The sequence below is a fragment of the Salvelinus fontinalis genome, chromosome 15, assembly GCF_029448725.1.
Source record: "Salvelinus fontinalis isolate EN_2023a chromosome 15, ASM2944872v1, whole genome shotgun sequence".
NCBI classification, from domain to species: domain Eukaryota; kingdom Metazoa; phylum Chordata; class Actinopteri; order Salmoniformes; family Salmonidae; genus Salvelinus; species Salvelinus fontinalis.
This window is the reverse complement of record NC_074679.1, coordinates 40,249,594-40,264,593: the sequence shown is the minus strand read 5'-3', so window position 1 is coordinate 40,264,593 and position 15,000 is coordinate 40,249,594. Positions and strand designations below refer to the sequence as shown.

Genomic DNA, 15,000 nt, shown 5'->3' with positions numbered 1-15,000 from the left:
GACATGTGGGAGACTCCCCAAACATATGGAAGAAGATACTCTGGTCAGATGAGACTAAAATGTAGTTTTTTGGCCATTAAGGAAAATGCTGTCTGGCTCAAATTCAACACCTCCCATCACCCCGAGAATACCATCCCCACAGTGAAGCATGGTGGTGGCAACATCACGCTGTGGGGATGTTTTTCATCGGCAGGGATTGGAAAACTGGTCAGAATTGAAGGAATGATGGATGGCGCTAAATACAGGGAAATTCTTGAGGGAAACCTGTTTCAGTCTTCTAGAGATCTGAGACCGGGACGGAGATTCACCTTCCAGCAGGACAATGACCCTAAACATACTGCTAAACCAACACTTGAGTGGTTTAAGAGGAAACATTTAAATGTCTTGGAATGGCCTAGTCAAAGCCCAGACCTCAATCCAATTGAGAATCTGTGTTATGACTTAAAGATTGCTGTACACCAGCGGAACCCATCCAACTTGAAGGAGCTGGAGCAGTTTTGCCCAGCAGTTTTGCCCAAAAATCCCAGTGGCTAGATGTGCCAAGCTTAGAGACTTGGGGGGTGAATAGTTATGCACGCTCAAGTTTTCTGGGGGTTTTTGTCTTATTTTTTGTTTGTTTCACAATAAATAAAAAAATGTGCATCTTCATAGTGGTAGGCATGGTGTGTAAATCAAATGATACAAACCCCCAAAAAATCTATTTTAATTCCAGGTTGTACGGCAACAAAATAGGAAAAATGCCAAGGAGGGTGAATACTTTCGCAAGCCACTGTACACATAACCTCAACTAACCTGTAGCCCCGCACATAGACCCGGTAGCGGTGCGCCCTGTATATAGCCTCGTTATTGTTGTTTATTCTGTTACTTTTGATTTATTTTGTACTTTATTTTATTTACTGAATACGTTCTTAACTCTATTTTCTTAAAACTGCATTGTTGGTTCAGGGCTTGTAAATAACCATTTCACTGTAAGGTGTACAGAGCCCTGTAGAATCGAACCCCAAACACAACATAACACAACCGCCTGGCAACTGGCATCACTCACGGCAACAGGCAACACTCACGGCAACAGGCAACACCCACGGCAACAGGCAACACTCAGGGCAACAGACAACACTTACGGCAACAGGCAACACTCACGGCAACAGGCAACACTCACGGCAACAGGCAACACTCACGGCAACAGACAACACTCACGGCAACAGGCAACACTCACGGCAAAAGGCAACACTCACGGCGACAGACAACACTCACGGCAACAGACAACACTCACGGCAACAGGCAACACTCACGGCAACAGGCAACACTCACGGCAACAGGCAACACTCACGGCAACAGGCAACACTCACGGCAACAGGCAACACTCTCGGCAACAGGCAACACTCACGGCAACAGGCAACACTCACGGCAACAGACAACACTCACGGCAACAGGCAACACTCACGGCAACAGGCAACACTCACGGCAACAGGCAACACTCACGGCAACAGATAACACTCACGGCAACAGACAACACTCACGGCAACAGGCAACACTCACGGCAACAGACAACACTCACGGCAACAGGCAACACTCACGGCAACAGGCGACACTCACGGCAACATACGACACTGACAGCAACATACGACACTGACAGCAACAGACAACACTGACAGCAATAGACAACACTCACGGCAACAGGCAACACTCACAGCAACAGACAACACTCACGGCAACAGGCAACACTCACGGCAACAGATATCACTTACGGCAACAGGCAACACTCACCTGTTGTATTCGGCGCATGTGACAAATAATAATTTGATTTGATTTAATTGCTGTAGCGTTAAGAGCATGGCTGTGCTGTGTGTGTGTGTGTGGTCTTTACTAACGTCAGTAGCTGTGCGTTGTCGTGCTTCTTGCGGGACTTAAGCTTCTGTCTCCACTGTAGGAAGGACCAGAGAGTGGTGTTGGGCTCTTCTGTAATGATGCACTCATCCCTCTCCTTCCATACCTCCAGGCCAATCAGAGGCACCCGGATGTTCAGAGCCCTGTAGAACTGAACCCCAACCACAACATAACACAACCGCACGGCAACAGGCAACACTCACGGCAACAGACAACACTCACAGCAACAGATATCCCTCACGGCATCCGGCAACACTCACGGCAATGGGGTCACACAGAGACATATGTTTTGTTTTTCCTTGTGACTAGGGCATTTCTAAATAGACAAATTTAGATTATTCAAAATCTATCATTTTCAATCACTTTGATCATTCTGATGAAACAAAACAAAGGGCAGAATTGGAAAGGACTAGAAAGACAATTAATCTTAGAAATATCACAGGACTGTGTGGAAGTTAATGATATGTCAGTAGGTGATTTATAAAACCAGACTCTCTCTCTCTCCCGGCCCTGATACACTATCCATTTTGTTGACACAAACTGAGCTCTCTTTATTCCCCCTGTGGATTGCATCTAAGACACACACATCACCACGCTGGCTTACCTTATCAACATAATTGGCAATCTCCATTATCCTCAGCTTGGTTTTCTGGTAGTCCTTATTCTGTCGTTTATACTAGATTACAAAGGGAGATGGAATAGCATTCAGTGGCAGATATAAAATCAATAGTGACAAATGTTCAACCAAACACAATACATTTTTTTTTTAAATGGCCGTCCTCAATAGAACAAGAGAGATCCAGAAGAAAAACCTGTCCCACTTCACCATCTCTACCCCCAATTCATCATCGTAGTAGGTACCAATTAAGAACAGGAGTGGACCAAAAACTGTATTCTGATTGGTCACCGCCATGCACTGTTACCACGGCGTCATATTCATATTGCACCTAACAGTAGCCAACTGGAACGTAGAATAGACCGTTATGGAAGACATATCTTTTCCTTCCTGGCCGGCTGGAGCACATTGTCTATTTAGGACTGGTAATGAGCTCTCTGTCTCCCACCATTAGACCCAACTAGAAACGTTCATCATTAACATGACAAATCCTCTGGTCTCGTCTATGCTGCTCTCTATCAGTGAGGAAAAGGTGCTTCAGCCCATCAGCCAGCATCATAATTATACACTATTTCACCAAGTAGGCAGAGTTGAGGATGAGGACCATTATGTCAGAGTTGAGGATGAGTGAGGACCATTATGTCAGAGTTGAGGATGAGTGAGGACCATTATGTCAGAGTTGAGGATGAGTGAGGACCATTATGTCAGAGTTGAGGATGAGTGAGGACCATTATGTCAGAGTTGAGGATGAGGACCATTATGTCAGAGTTGAGGATGAGTGAGGACCATTATGTCAGAGTTGAGGATGAGTGAGGACCATTATGTCAGAGTTGAGGACGAGTGAGGACCATTATGTTAGAGTTGAGGATGAGTGAGGACCATTATGTCAGAGTTGAGGATGAGTGAGGACCATTATGTCAGAGTTGAGGACGAGTGAGGACCATTATGTCAGAGTTGAGGATGAGTGAGGACCATTATGTCAGAGTTGAGGATGAGTGAGGACCATTATGTCAGATGAGATAATTATTGTTCACAACATTCCCCATGTCCATTTGATATGTCAATGGTTCAATGGGTTGGTTGACGTTCCTGGACGGATGTGACGCACACACTTGACTTTGTGTACACACACACACACACACACACACACACACACACACACACACACACACACACACACACACACACACACACACACACACACACACACACACACACACACACACACACACACACACACACACACACACACACACACACACTCAACCTTGTGCACATACATTCATACATACATTCACACACACACACACACATGCACGCACACAAACATATACACACACAAACACACACACACACTTGCCCTGCTCTGATCAAGGGAACAATAAGGAATAGCTCCACTTGTTGTTGGCTCTCTAGCTTACCAATGTACTGTCCGCCACGATGTACAGCTCCATGTACTTGGTGGTGCCCCAGGCATTTCGTCTCACCTGTTTTCAAACGGAGAGAGATCAGAGAGGGAGGAGGGACACAGTGAGGGGTTATTTGGTCCGTTTGGTATAATGGACACACACACAATTGAATGGTCACAGCAATCCAGGAGCGAATCGTGGCCCCTTCCTGTTTAGAAACGATCACCCACCACTCATTCTATTGTCGTGGAGGTCAAAACAAAAAAGGGCTTGTTTTTAACCATGGCAACAGACGGAGCTTTTCACAGTGGTAAAACAGAAATGACACAATGGAAGAAAAATATGCCGTTTGTGACACGTTACAATCTCAGTATCTTTCTATCGGTCATTTTCCGCTATGCTAATACTTGATTACAGCTATTAGGCAGAGGCTCTGTGGTAATTAAAATACATTGATTTATACAAGCAGGCATGGCTGTCTTGCCCAGGCCAGACAGAAGACCAATATTGTGGTCTAGCAGAGTTCCAGGGCAGTGGGCAGCCGGCCTGTGTAGCGCGGTGGCCTTCTTGGACTGCTAGAGACATATGGGGGGATGGAGAGAGAATGGTGAGGGAGAGAGAGAGAGACAGAGAGGGTTAAGGGGGAGAGAGAGAGAGAGAGAGGGGTGAAGGGGACAGAGAGAGAGAGAGGGAGTGAGAGAGAGAGAGAGAGATAAGGGGGAGAGACAGAGAGAGAGAGACTGAGAGGGGTAAGGGGGAGAGAGAGAGAGAGAGAGGGGTGAAGGGGACAGAGAGAGAGAGAGAGAGAGAGAGAGAGAGAGAGAGAGATAAGGGGGAGAGACAGAGAGAGAGAGACTGAGAGGGGTAAGGGAGAGAGAGAGAGAGAGAGGGGTGAAGGGGACAGAGAGAGAGAGAGAGAGAGAGAGAGAGAGAGAGAGAGAGAGAGAGAGAGATAAGGGGGAGAGACAGAGAGAGAGAGACTGAGAGGGGTAAGGGGGAGAGAGAGAGAGAGAGAGGAGTGAAGGGGACAGAGAGAGAGAGAGAGAGGGGTGAAGTGGACAGAGAGTGAGTCAGGGTCAGAGCAGGCAGAGGTCAGGGTCAGAGCAGGCAGAGGTCAGGGTCAGAGCAGGCAGAGGTCAGGGTCAGAGCAGGCAGAGGTCAGGGTCAGAGCAGGCAGAGGTCAGGGTCAGAGCAGGCAGAGGTCAGGGTCAGAGCAGGCAGAGGTCAGGGTCAGAGCAGGCAGAGGTCTGGGTCAGAGCAGGCAGAGGTCTGGGTCAGAGCAGGCAGAGGTCAGGGTCAGAGCAGGCAGAGGTCAGGGTCAGAGCAGGCAGAGGTCAGGGTCAGAGCAGGCAGAGGTCAGGGTCAGAGCAGGCAGAGGTCAGGGTCAGAGCAGGCAGAGGTCAGGGTCAGAGCAGGCAGAGGTCAGGGTCAGAGCAGGCGGAATGGTCAAAACCGGGAAAACTAGAAAACAGGGACTAGAGAGGAAAAACAAGAGCTGACTCCGGTGTGTTTGAGCAGGGCAGGATCAAAAACCTGCATACCCAGCAGCTCACCAGATGGAGGGTTGACGAATCACATGTGTTTTATACAGTAGCCTATCAGTGCAGTATCTTGGTCTGGGGTTAAGTGTCGTTGCTCAAGGTCACGACGGCAGGAGATATACTTCATGGGATCAGAGACCAGTAGCCACCCATTGTCAATGCCAGTAATGGTTATTTTGTAAAGTGGTTCATACAACACTATTTTCGGTCATGAGTGACCCATAGTGTTACAGACCTTTTCTTTTGGAGGTGGGGCTGAGAGAGGGGTGAGGGGGAGAAAGAGAGAGAGAGAGAGAGGTGAGAGAGGGAGAGAGAGAGAGAGAGAGAGAGGGTGAGGGGGAGAAAGAGGGAGCGAGAGAGAGAGAGAGAGAGAGAGAGAGGGTGATGGGGAGAAAGAAAGACAGACAGGGAGAGAGAGAGAGAGGGAGAGAGTGGGTGAGGGGGAGAAAGAAAGACAGAGAGAGAGAAAGAGAGAGAGAGAGAGAGAGAGAGAGAGAGAGAGAGAGAGAGAGAGAGAGAGAGAGAGAGAGAGAGAGAGAGAGAGAGGGGGTGAGGGGAAGAAAGATAGAGAGAGAGAGAGGGAGAGGAGGGGGGAGGGAGAGGAGTGTTTCCACTGTTTATTTTCAAGACAGTGGTCTGACCGTGTCTGGAGTCTGCTATGGCTGGCATCTCAGCATAATTAATGGGTGGCTGTTCAAGAAATTGCGAGTAGGGCCTAGAGAGAAGGAGGGAGAGAGGGGGGGAAGAAAACAAAATCGTAGCAAAAAGAGCATGAAAAGAGGAGGAGAAAATGTGAGGGAGAAAGAGAAGGTTATAGAAGGAGAAGAGGAGGAGAAATGGAGAGAGAGAGGAGAGAGAGAGCGAGAGACAACAAACTTGGGGAAATTATGCAGAAGATTGGGAAAATCCTCTGCATTATCATTAACAGCAGACTCGTACATATTCACCCTGCACACCCTGGGCTCCCGAGTGGCGCAGTGGTCTAAGGCACTGTATCTGAGTGCTAGAGGTGTCACTACAGACACCCTGGTTCGGCGGCCTACCCTTCCTGCCAAATGTATGACCATATTAGAGACACATATTTCCCTCAGATTACACAGACCTACAAAGAATTTGAAATCAAACACAATTTTGATGAACTCCCATATCTACTAGGTGAAATACCACAGTGTTCCATCACAACAGCAAGATTTGTGACCTGTTGCCACAAGAAAAGGGCAACCAGTGAAGAACAAACAACATTGTAAATACAACCAATATTTATGTTTATTTATTTTCCCTTTTGTACTTTAACTATTTCTACATCGTTACAACACTGTATGTAGACTTAATATGATATTTGCAACGTCTTGATTCTTTTGGAACTTTACGTGTTTACTGTTGATTTTTTATTATTCATTTCACATTTGTTTATTATCTGTTTTACTGCTTTGGCAATGTAAACATACGTACAGTGCCTTCGGAAAGTATTCAGAGCCCTTGACTTTTTCCACATTTTGTTACGTTACAACCTTGTTCTAAAATTGATTACATCGTTTTTCCCCATTCAATCTAGACACAATACCCCATAATGACATCACAATACCTCATAATGAAATCACAATACCCCATATTGACATCACAATACCCCATAATGACATCACAATACCCCATAAGACATCACAATACCCCATATTGACATCACAATACCCCATAATGACATCACAATACCCCATATTGACATCACAATACCCCATAATGACATCACAATACCCCATAATGACAAAGAAAAAACAGAAATATTACATTTACATACAGTAGGTATTACATAAGTATTCAGACCTTTTACTCAGTACTTAGTACTTTGACGCACAATGATTACAGCCTTGAGTGTTCTTGGGTATGGTGCTACAAGCTTGGCATGCCTATTCTTCTCTGCAGATCCTCTCAAGCTCTGTCAGGTTGGATGAGGGGCATCACTGCACACCTATTTTCAGGTCTCTCCAGAGATGTTTGATCAGGTTCAAGTCCGGGCTCTGGCTTGGCCACTCAAGGACATTCAGAAACTTGTCCCGAAGCCACTCCTGCGTTGTCTTGGCTGTGTGCTTAGGGTCGTTTGTCACGCCCTGACCCTTGGTTCTTTATGGTGTTGTAGGTCAGGGCGTGACTAGGGAGTGTTCTAGTCTTTTCTATGTTGGTGCTCTTGATATGGTTCCCAATTAGAGGCAGCTGATGTTCGTTGTCTTGTTGTGTTTTGTGCACTTTCTCGTTTGTAGTAGTTTGTTTATTGTTTTGTTTAAGTTTCACAGCAATAAATCCCGCTGCGCCTTGATCCGACCTTTTCTACGAGCGTGACATCGTTGTCCTGTTGGAAGGTGAACCTTCGCCTCAGTCTGAGGTCCTGAGCAGGTTTTCATCAAGGATCTCTCTCTGTACTTTTCTCCGTTCATCTTTCCCTCGATCCTGACTAGTCTCCCAGTCCCTGCCGCTGAAAAACATCCCCACAGCATGATGCTGCCACCACCATGCTTCACTGTAGGGATGGTGCCAGGTTTCCTCCAGACGTGACGCTTGGCATTCAGGCCAAAGAGTTCAATCTTGGTTTCATCAGACCAGAGAATCTTGTTTCTCATGGTCTGAGAGTCTTTAGGTGCCTTTTGGTAAACTCCATGCAGGCTGTCATGTGCCTTTTACTGATGAGTGACTTCTGTCTGGCCTGATTGGTGGAGTGCTGCAGAGATGGTTGTCCTTCTGGAAGTTTCTCTCATCTCCACAGAGGAACTATAGAGCTCTGTCAGAGTGACCATCGGGTTCTTGGGCACCTCCCTGACCAAGGCCCTTCTCCCCCAATCGAGTCTTGGTGGTTCCAAACTTCTTCCATTTAAGAATGATGGAGGCCACTGTGTTCTTGGGGACCTTCAATGCTGCAGAAACGTTTTGGTACCTTTCCCCAGATCTGTGCCTCGACACAATCCTGTCTCGGAGCTCTACGGACAATTGGGTTTTGCTCTAACATGCACTGTCAACTGTGGGACCTTATATAGACAGGTGTGTGCCTTTCCAAATCATGTCCAATCAATTGAATTTACCACAGGTGGACTCCAATCAAGTTGTAGAAACATCTCAAGGATGATCAATGGAAACAGGATAAACCTGAGCTCAATTTCGATTCTCATAGCAAAGAGTCAGAATACTTATGCAAATAAGGTATTTCTGTTTTTTATTTTTAATACAATTGCAAACATTTCAAAAAAATCTGTTTTCACTTTTTCATTATGGGGTTTTGTCTGTTGATTAATGAGGAAAAAAAACTATGTAATCCATTTTAGAATAAGGTTGTAAGGTAACAAAATGTGTAAAAAGTAAATCCTTCCGAAGGCACTGTATGTTTCCCATGCCAATAAAGCCCCTTGAATTGAATTGAAAGAGAGAGAGAGAGAGAAAGAGAGAGAGGCTTGAATGACTGTTCACCACAGGGACATTATCAGCCGGCTGCACTGGAGCAAATTAGGTCCTGTGTTTAGTCTTTCCTCCGTGGAAGGACACTACAGTAAGACAGACTCACACTGGGGGGAAACAAACGCAACGGCAACAGACCAAACCACCAACCATATAATTCCCTCTGGCTTTCAGCTGGCCTCGAAGTGATTTCGTGTGTGCCTCTAAAAAGTCTCTAAGAGAAATCCAATAATGTGTTTATGCTTGTATGACAAGAGAGATGGTAATTTCCTCTGAAGGACAAAATGCACTCTTTCTCTCTCTGTGTCTGTCTGTGTGTGCGTGTGTGTGCGTGTGTGTGCGTGTGTGTGTGTGTGTGTGTGTGTGTGTGTGTGTGTGTGTGTGTGTGTGTGTGTGTGTGTGTGTGTGTGTGTGTGTGTGTGTGTGTGTGTGTGTGTGTGTGTGTGTGTGTGTGTGTGTGTGTGTACAGGTTTACATGTGTGTAGTCAATAGCCATGTAATCATCCCCGCAAAGAGACTGATGAATACTATGTCCATCACATCAGAAGGTTAATCACACAAAGAAGAAGCTTTCTCCTCAAAGAATAATACCAGGAAATACTATTTAATAGCAGAGACGTCTCCTTCTGTTCTACATTTGATATGCTCCATAAAAGCATTAGCAGGTTCTTCCTCACCTTTACATATATATTGTTAAAGAATACATTCTGGGAATTTTATCCATCCCTATTCTTAAGATTTAATATGACAATAACTTCTGCTGTTGCCATGCGCTGTTGTGCTAGTATCTTTTAGTATTTAGTCAATCAGTTTGTATTTATTTAATCAGTTTGTATTTATTTAACCAGTTTGTATTTAATCAATCTGTTTGTATTTAATCAATCAGTTTGTATTTAATCAATCAGTTTGTATTTATTTAACCAGTTTGTATTTAATCAATCAGTTTGTATTTAATCAATCAGTTTGTATTTATTTAATCGTAGCCTAGTGGTTAGAGCGTTGGACTAGTAACCGGAAGGTTGCAAGTTGAAATCCCCGAGCTGACAAGGTACAAATCTGTCGTTCTGCCCCTGAACAGGCAGTTAACCCACTGTTCCTAGGCCGTCATTGAAAATAAGAATTTGTTCTTAACTGACTTGCCTCGTTAAATAAATGTAAAAAAAAAAAAAAAAAATCAGTTTGTATTTAATCAATCAGTTTCTGAACCTTTAATATTTGTATTGTTTGTGCTCTTGCCGTGCTTGGTGGTGTTCTAGTGACTGTGAGGTGAAGGATGTGGAGTCTGTCTGTACCTCTATGTTTGGTTTGTTGGAATAGAAGTGTGGGCTATACCGTGGCATAGTCTGACATCTGCCATGCAAACATAAACATAGACTTTTCTTTTGTAACTCTGTTTCGTCTGGTGGTGGAAAGTTCATCTGTAAAAACTTCTGTCACTCTTGTTTGTTCTGTTGATAGAGAACATACCATACAGTTTATACAAATGAAAGACTTTGTTGGGCTTGTGGTCAATAGAGAATGTGAAATGTGTCCAAATAAATAAAGACTTGTTGTGTCTGTTGATTATTGAACCTTTATTTAACTAGGCAAGTCAGTTAAGAACAAATTCTTATTTACAATAACGGCCTACCGGGGAACAGTGGGTTAACTGTCTTGTTCAGGGGCAGAACGACAGATTTTTACCTTGTCAGCTCGGGGATATCGATCTAGCAACCTTTTGGTTACTGGCCAAACGCTCTAACCACTAGGCTACCTGCCTCCCCAAGTTTCTGTTGGTGTGTTGATGTGTCTGTTGGTGTGTAGCTGTGTCTGTTGGTGTGTTGCTGTGTCTGTTGGTGTGTTGCTGTGTCTGTTGGTGTCTGTTGGTGTGTTGTTGTGCATGTTGGTGTGTTGCTGTGTCTGTTGGTGTGTTGCTGTGTCTGTTGGTGTGTAGCTGTGTCTGTTGTTTTGTCTGTTGTGTTATTATGTCTGTCGGTGTGTTGCTGTGTCTGTTGGTGTGAGCTGTGTCAGTTGGTGTGATGTTGTGTCTGTTGGTGTGTTGCTGTGTCTGTTGGTGTGTAGCTGTGTCTGTTGTTGTGTCTGTTGTGTTATTGTGTCTGTCGGTGTGTTGCTGTGTCTGTTGGTGTGAGCTGTGTCTGTTGGTGTGTTGCTGTGTCTGTTGGTGTGTGGCTGTGTCTGTTGGTGTGTTGTTGTGTCTGTTGGTGTGTTGTTGTGTCTGTTGGTGTGTTGCTGTGTCTGTTGGTGTGTGGCTGTGTCTGTTGGTGTGATGTTGTGTCTGTTGTTGTGTTGCTGTGTCTGTTGGTGTGTTGCTGTGTCTGTTGGTGTGTTGCTGTGTCTGTTGGTGTGTTGCTGTGTCTGTTGGTGTGTTGCTGTGTTTGTTGGTGTGATGTTGTGTCTGTTGGTGTGTTGTTGTGTCTGTTGGTGTGTTGCTGTGTCTGTTGGTGTCTGTTGGTGTGTTGTTGTGCATGTTGGTGTGTAGCTGTATCTGTTGGTGTGTTGCTGTGTCTGTTGGTGTGTTGCTGTGTTTGTTGGTGTGATGTTGTGTCTGTTGGTGTGTTGCTGTGTCTGTTGGTGTGTTGCTGTGTCTGTTGGTGTGTTGCTGTGTCTGTTGGTGTGTTGCTGTGTCTGTTGGTGTGTCTGTTGGTGTGTTGCTGTGTCTGTTGGTGTGTTGCTGTGTCTGTTGGTGTGTTGTTGTGTATGTTGGTGTGTTGCTGTGTCTGTTGGTGTGTAGCTTTGTCTGTTGGTGTGTTGCTGTGTTGCTGTGTCTGTTGGTGTGTTGCTGTGTCTGTTGGTGTGTTGTTGTGTCTGTTGGTGTGTAGCTGTGTCTGTTGGTGTGTTGCTGTGTCTGTTGGTGTGTCTGTTGTGTCTGTTGTTGTGCTGCTGTGTCTGTCGGTGTGTTGTTGTGTCTGTTGGTGTGTTGCTGTGTCTGTTGGTGTGTAGATGTGTCTGTTGGTGTGTTGCTGTGTCTGTTGGTGTGTTGGTGTGTCTGTTGTGTCTGTTGTTGTGTTGCTGTGTCTGTTGGTGTGTTTGCTGTGTCTGTGGTGTGTTGCTGTGTCTGTTGTTGTGTTGCTGTGTCTGTTGGTGTGTTGCTGTGTCTGTTGGTGTGTAGCTGTGTCTGTTGGTGTGTAGCTGTGTCTGTTGGTGTGTAGCTGTGTCTGTTGGTGTGTTGCTGTGTCTGTTGGTGTGTTGCTGTGTCTGTTGGTGTGTAGTTGTGTCTGTTGGTGTGTAGCTGTGTCTGTTGTCGTGTTGTTGTGTTGCTGTGTCTATTGGTGTGTTGCTGTGTCTGTGGTGTGTTGCTGTGTCTGTTGTTGTGTTGCTGTGTCTGTTGGTGTGTTGCTGTGTCTGTTGGTGTGTTGCTGTGTCTGTTGGTGTGTTGTTGTGTCTGTTGGTGTGTTGTTGTGTCTGTTGGTGTGTTGTTGTGTCTGTTGGTGTGTAGCTGTGTCTGTTGGTGTGTAGCTGTGTCTGTTGGTGTGTAGCTGTGTCTGTTGGTGTGTTGCTGTGTCTGTTGGTGTGTTGCTGTGTCTGTTGGTGTGTTGTTGTGTCTGTTGGTGTGTTGCTGTGTCTGTTGGTGTGTTGTTGTATTTGTTAGTGTCTGTTGGTGTGTAGCTGTGTCTGTTGGTGTGTAGCTGTGTCTGTTGGTGTGTAGCTGTGTCTGTTGGTGTGTTGCTGTGTCTGTTGGTGTGTTGCTGTGTCTGTTGGTGTGTAGCTGTGTCTGTTGGTGTGTAGCTGTGTCTGTTGGTGTGTTGTTGTGTTTGTTGGTGTGTTGTTATGTCTGTTGTTGTGTTTGTTGGTGTGTTGTTGTGTCTGTTGGTGTGTTGCTGCGTCTGTTGGTGTCTGTTGGTGTGTAGTTGTGTCTGTTGTTGTGTCTGTTGGTGTGTTGCTGTGTCTGTTGGTGTGTGGCTGTGTCTGTTGGTGTCTGTTGGTGTGTAGTTGTGTCTGTTGTTGTGTCTGTTGGTGTGTTGCTGTGTCTGTTGGAGTGTTGCTGTGTCTGTTGGTGTTTGTTGGTGTGTTGCTGTGTCTTTTGTTGTGTCTGTTGGTGTGTTGCTGTGTCTGTTGGTGTGTAGTTGTGTCTGTTGGTGTGTAGCTGTGTCTGTTGGTGTGTTGCTGTGTCTGTTGGTGTCTGTTGGTGTGTAGCTGTGTCTGTTGGTGTGTAGCTGTGTCTGTTGGTGTGTAGCTGTGTCTGTTGGTGTGTTGCTGTGTCTGTTGGTGTGTTGCTGTGTCTGTTGGTGTGTAGTTGTGTCTGTTGGTGTGTAGCTGTGTCTGTTGGTGTGTTTCTGTGTCTGGTGTGTTGCTGTGTCTGTTGGTGTGTTGCTTTGTCTGTTGGTGTGTTGCTGTGTCTGTTGGTGTGTGGTTGTGTCTGTTGGTGTGTTGCTGTGTCTGTTGGTGTGTTGCTGTGTCTGTTGGTGTGTAGCTGTGTCTGTTGGTGTGTTGCTGTGTCTGTTGGTGTCTGTTGGTGTGTAGCTGTGTCTGTTGGAGTGTAGCTGTGTCTGTTGGTGTGTAGCTGTGTCTGTTGGTGTGTTGCTGTGTCTGTTGGTGTGTTGCTGTGTCTGTTGGTGTGTAGTTGTGTCTGTTGGTGTGTAGCTGTGTCTGTTGGTGTGTTTCTGTGTCTGGTGTGTTGCTGTGTCTGTTGGTGTGTTGCTTTGTCTGTTGGTGTGTTGCTGTGTCTGTTGGTGTGTGGCTGTGTCTGTTGGTGTGTTGCTGTGTCTGTTGGTGTGTTGCTGTGTCTGTTGGTGTGTAGCTGTGTCTGTTGGTGTGTTGCTGTGTCTGTTGGTGTCTGTTGGTGTGTAGCTGTGTCTGTTGGAGTGTAGCTGTGTCTGTTGGTGTGTAGCTGTGTCTGTTGGTGTGTAGCTGTGTCTGTTGGTGTGTAGCTGTGTCTGTTGGTGTGTAGCTGTGTCTGTTGGTGTGTTGTTGTATCTGTTAGTGTCTGTTGATGTGTAGCTGTGTCTGTTGGTCTGTTGGTGTGTCTGTTGGTGTGTTGTTGAGTCTGTTGCTGTGTCTGTTGGTGTGTTGTTGTGTATGTTGGTGTGTTGCTGTGTCTGTTGGTGTGTAGCTGTGTCTGTTGGTGTGTTGCTGTGTTGCTGTGTCTGTTGGTGTGTTGCTGTGTCTGTTGGTGTGTTGCTGTGTCTGTTGGTGTGTTGCTGTGTCTGTTGTTGTGTTGCTGTGTCTGTTGGTGTGTTGCTGTGTCTGTTGGTGTGTTGCTGTGTCTGTTGGTGTGTCTGTTGTGTCTGTTGTTGTGTTGCTGTGTCTGTCGGTGTGTTGTTGTGTCTGTTGGTGTGTTGCTGTGTCTGTTGGTGTGTAGATGTGTCTGTTGGTGTGTTGCTGTGTCTGTTGGTGTGTAGATGTGTCTGTTGGTGTGTTGTTGTGTCTGTTGGTGTGTAGCTGTGTCTGTTGGTGTGTAGCTGTGTCTGTTTGTGTGTAGCTGTGTCTGTTGGTGTGTTGCTGTGTCTGTTGGTGTGTTGCTGTGTCTGTTGGTGTGTTGTTGTGTCTGTTGGTGTGTTGCTGTGTCTGTTGGTGTGTTGTTGTATCTGTTAGTGTCTGTTGGTGTGTAGCTGTGTCTGTTGGTGTGTAGCTGTGTCTGTTGGTGTGTCTGTTGTGTCTGTTGGTGTGTTGCTGTGTCTGTTGGTGTGTTGTTGTATCTGTTAGTGTCTGTTGGTGTGTAGCTGTGTCTGTTGGTGTGTAGCTGTGTCTGTTGGTGTGTAGCTGTGTCTGTTTGTGTGTTGTTGTGTCTGTTGGTGTGTTGTTGTGTCTTTTGCTGTGTCTGTTGGTGTTTGTTGGTGTGTTGCTGTGTCTGTTGGTGTGTGTCTGTTGGTGTCTGTTGGTGTGTAGCTGTGTCTGTTGGTGTGTAGCTGTGTCTGTTGGTGTGTTGCTGTGTCTGGTGGTGTGTTGCTGTGTCTGTTGGTGTGTAGTTGTGTCTGTTGGTGTGTAGCTGTGTCTGTTGGTGTGTTTCTGTGTCTGGTGTGTTGCTGTGTCTGTTGGTGTGTTGCTTTGTCTGTTGGTGTGTTGCTGTGTCTGTTGGTGTGTAGTTGTGTCTGTTGGTGTGTAGCTGTGTCTGTTGGTGTGTAGCTGTGTCTGTTTATGTTAAGCTGTGTCTGTTGGTGTGTTGCTGTGT

General features: G+C 45.9%; 2 protein-coding genes across 3 annotated transcripts in view; both read right to left on the bottom strand.

Annotated features, from left to right (window-relative positions):
* Positions 1-15,000, bottom strand: part of foxn3 (forkhead box N3) — a 261,189-nt gene that overhangs the window by 169,571 nt on the left and 76,618 nt on the right. The window lies entirely within an intron of this gene.
* Positions 1-15,000, bottom strand: part of adam19a (ADAM metallopeptidase domain 19a) — a 58,555-nt gene that overhangs the window by 28,905 nt on the left and 14,650 nt on the right. Inside the window, exons 5-7 of the mRNA XM_055862374.1 lie at positions 3,925-3,990; positions 2,492-2,563; positions 1,872-2,038 (exon numbers count right to left, since the gene is read on the bottom strand). Of these exons, the coding sequence (XP_055718349.1) occupies positions 1,872-2,038; positions 2,492-2,563; positions 3,925-3,990 (305 nt within the window). The remainder of the gene's footprint in view (positions 1-1,871; positions 2,039-2,491; positions 2,564-3,924; positions 3,991-15,000) is intronic.